This window comes from Salmo trutta, chromosome 11 (assembly GCF_901001165.1).
Source record: "Salmo trutta chromosome 11, fSalTru1.1, whole genome shotgun sequence".
Classification (NCBI taxonomy): domain Eukaryota; kingdom Metazoa; phylum Chordata; class Actinopteri; order Salmoniformes; family Salmonidae; genus Salmo; species Salmo trutta.
In genome coordinates this window covers 19,965,742-19,969,520 of record NC_042967.1, presented here as the reverse complement: position 1 = coordinate 19,969,520, position 3,779 = coordinate 19,965,742, and the positions used below count along the sequence as shown (strand labels likewise).

At 45.4% G+C, this 3,779-nt stretch overlaps 1 protein-coding gene across 1 annotated transcript; it reads left to right on the top strand.

The window, feature by feature from the left end:
• Positions 1-894: 894 nt before the first annotated feature.
• LOC115202016 (proteinase-activated receptor 2-like) lies at positions 895-3,576 on the top strand. The gene is made up of 2 exons (XM_029765873.1): positions 895-1,060; positions 2,708-3,576. Exons 1-2 carry the CDS (start codon positions 895-897, stop codon positions 3,574-3,576), a joined length of 1,035 nt encoding a protein of 344 aa, XP_029621733.1.
• Positions 3,577-3,779: the final 203 nt, after the last annotated feature.

The window sequence follows — 3,779 nt, the reverse complement described above, 5'->3', positions numbered from 1 at the left end:
ATATTACAGTATTTTAATCATTATTTAGTGAGCGGAAATTGATCAAATGTGCTCTAATATCCACAAAACATCACCCATTGTCTTTTTTCCATGTCTGTGATCTTTCTGTGTTTCAAGTCTGTCTGAGAAATATAAGAAATGTCAGGAAAACACCAGGAACCCCTCAAATACAGGTCCGGGTGCACTGTTCCGTTTGGCCAAAATGTCCAGGGGTTTGTCCAGTCCTTTAGACTGACCATGAGATCTTACATCATAATGTTATTTGTGATGTAATTCTGCTGCCTCAGTCTCTGGGCTCTGAAACATCCCAGGCAGGAGGAAGGGGAGAGGGAATGGACAAACAACATGAAGATGAGGGCCTTCAGGATAATTTTTATTATTCTAATAGCTTTGGTTGTGAACCACCTCCCAATGCTGCTGGTAACAGCTCTTTACTGTCACGCCTGCTCCCGCTCTCCCTCTCGAGGGCACCAGGCTGCCTTTCATTATGCACACCTGACACCATCATTATACACAACCACGCTCATTGGATTCACCTGGACTCCTCGTTTTCATTGCCTTCCTTATGTCTGTCTGTTTCCTCTGTTTCATCCTCATGTCAGCATTATTGTTGTTTCGGTTTCCCCTGTCCAGACGCTGTCCATATTTTGTTCCTGTCCGTGGTTATTAAATGTTCACTCCCTGTACAGTACCTGCTTCTCGTCTCCAGTGTCGATCCTTACAGTATGCTGACACCACTATACAAAGCATCAGGGAGGATTTGGTTTTTTGTTTTGTTGTTGACGTCGGGTCCGGGTGCTGCCGCCAATGGAACCATCATCGGGCTTTCACGCCTTAGCTGGCTTGAGAGGTTTCCTTGCCCATAGTTGGGTCGGCAGGCTCCCATCCCTCACCATGCCTCTGCCAGCCCATCAGGCTCCCACGCCTGAGTTGGATCATCAGGCTCCCACACCTCAGCCGGCTCGCCAGGCTCTCATGCCTCTGCCGTCTCGTTGGCCTTCTACGCCCCAGCCAGCTTGTCCAGTGCCCATGCCTGGGCCGGCCCCTCAGGCTCGCCCAGGTGGGACGCCAGGTGGCACCCTTTGGGGGGGGGGGTCACACCTGTTCCCGCTCTCCCATTCTGGCGCTCGAGGGCATCAGGCTGCCTTTCGTTATGCACACCTGTCATCATCATTACGTGCATCAGTGCTCATTGGACACACCTGGACTCCTTCACGTTTTGATTGCCTTCCCTATATCTGTCTGTTCCTTAGTTTTCTTCTCGGTGTCTGCATTATTGTCAATTCCATTTCCCATGTCCAGACGCAGTCCGTGTTCTGTTCCTGTCCGTGGTTACTAAATGTTCACTTCCTGTGCTTGCTTCTCGTCTCCAGCGTCGATCCTTACATTTACGGGTACTAGAGTTTTAGATTGTTTCTTTAGGCTATGACGGTGTCTCTCACCATGTTACTGCTAGCTCTCTTAATTGTTGTAAATATTGGACTTAAATGATGGACACAAGTTGAATTGAAATAGTGTGTTACCCTTTAAATATTGTTTGTGTGTTTTGCATCTTGCCACTCTCATTAACATAGTAAGCTCGTCCCTTATTCTTTATTAATCAATTAAGTTAATTGACTCATTAGGAACTCTCCTCACCTGGTTCTTCAGGCCTTAATTTGATGAAAATGTAAAGGAAATAACAAAAAAACAGCACACAAATGTGCCTCCAGGAATCAAGTTTGACACCCCTGCTCTAAGGTGGCGTAGTCTGCGGTACATCAGGAACGATATCAGCCAAAATATCAAATATTATTTTACTATAGTGTAGCAAAGTCAGGTGGTAGTCCCAGCCAGGGATTGAAACCAGGACCTTAAGACTGTCAACCCAACACCTTGCTTCAGCTGTTACGGTATGCCAAGAAGTCTGAATGTATTTACGAGGTCACTAGATGTTGAGTTAAGGTCGATACAATATTATAACTATAATATTACAAAACTGATTAGGCTTGCAGACAAAGTTTGTCTTGGAAAGTGTGACGTTATAACAACAATATGATTGTATGGAAAGTTCCACAAGCATCCCAGCCCTTTTCCATGCTGCACATAGATTTGCATGTCTAATACTACCTGCTGACAGCCCATGTACAACCAGAGGTGGAATTCATCACTATGGTGATGTGTAGACCACGCGTGCAAATGCACACACACGTACGTACGCACACACAGGTGTGCTCTCTAGGTTTGGATTTGACTATCAGGGATCACTCTCTGTTCTACTGAACATTTCCATGAGAGACCAGGACAAAGCAGCCAGCTCTATTTCACCCATCCAGGTGTGTACTGCATTAAAAATCAATTTGATAAAAAATATTATGATTTACTTATTTTTATTCAAACAGAGATATAGTGTTTAACTTTACGCTAATTAAAATATCTTTATAATTCAGAGAAGGAAAACGGGATATATTCTTCCATCAATAAACCATATCAGTGATATAAATTCACAATAATAGATCCTGGTGTAGAATTCTCACATGCTATCTCTCATCGCGGATCAATGATCCCATCCATGACTTCATTTCTTTATTAGCTAACTGCTGAAATGTACTGATTTATTTGTTTTCCTGAATTTCCTAATGTATTCAGTACATATCAGCACTTAGCTGCCATGCATACTGAAATAAACTAAAGTAATCTTTCATTCTCTCCAGTCCTTCCTCTGAAGATATGAACACCACAGGTGGAAATGCCTCTTCCTATTCCTCTGGATTCTGGAACTTATGTGCCAGTAACCTTCACGTCAATGTATCCATCAGCATGGTCTACTTTGTTCTCGGCTTACCTATCTTTGGCTACGTTCTGTGGCTGATCGCTACCGGCAACGCCTTGGCCTCTGAGATCTTTATTTTCAACATTGCAGCCGCCGAGCTTGTCTTCTGCCTGTGCGTTCCGGTCGTAACTACCGTCCATCTCATCGTCGCCGGCCTTCAACACTATGTGGAAACCATCGTCTTCCCTTATGCCATCATCTACTGCAGCCGGCCCCTGTTCCACTGCTGTATCTGTTTAGAGCGCTACCTGGCGGTGGTCCACCCTGTGGTCTTCCTGAAGTACAAACCCCTGAGGTACAGGGTGGGGTTGGTGGCATCGGTCTGGGGAGGTGTAGCGGCATTCACCGGTGCTTTTTACGCGTACCTCCCAGAGTTCCCTGTTTCTGGATACAACATCTTCCTCTTGGTGACTCTCATAGTCGATCTCTTCTGCAGCCTCTCCATTCTCCACATCCTGAAGCGCCCCTTACTGAGGCAGGGAGAGATGGAGAGAAGAGGAGGTGGTGGAGGGGAGAGTGAACTCAGCGGAGGGATGTGCCCAGTGAAGAGGAAAGCCTTCTTTGTCATCTCTGTGGTTTTCCTGACAATGCTGATCGACCAGCTTCCGTTCGTTGTCATGTACTTCCTGTTTGGAAACGTAAAGGATTATGTGTATTGTGTCATCGACAGTGTGACCATGTCCTTCAGTTGTGCCTGTGGGTTGGTGCAGCCTCTCTTCTACCTCCACAGGGCTGGGAAACTGCTCTGTATCAGAGGTCTCTGAGGAAGAGGTGACACCAGGCCTCACATTCATTTGAAACTTTTCATTATTTTCATAGATAGGAACTTAAATCAGTCAAATGTTATTAATCTGAGATGCAGACCTGGGTCAAATACTATTTGAAATAACCATTATTGGAGAAAACGATAAACTGACCCAAGATCGGCGTTTAGGAGCAACTTTACCCTACTCCCACCCCAGTTAGT

Coding starts and splice junctions, on each gene's coding strand:
- LOC115202016 (XM_029765873.1), top strand. CDS start 895: ATGCCTCTGCCAGCCCATCAGGCTCCCACGCCTGAGTTGGATCATCAG. Junction 1,061..2,707: donor GGCCCCTCAGGCTCGCCCAG/GTGGGACGCCAG, acceptor CTTCCTCTGAAG/ATATGAACACCACAGGTGGA.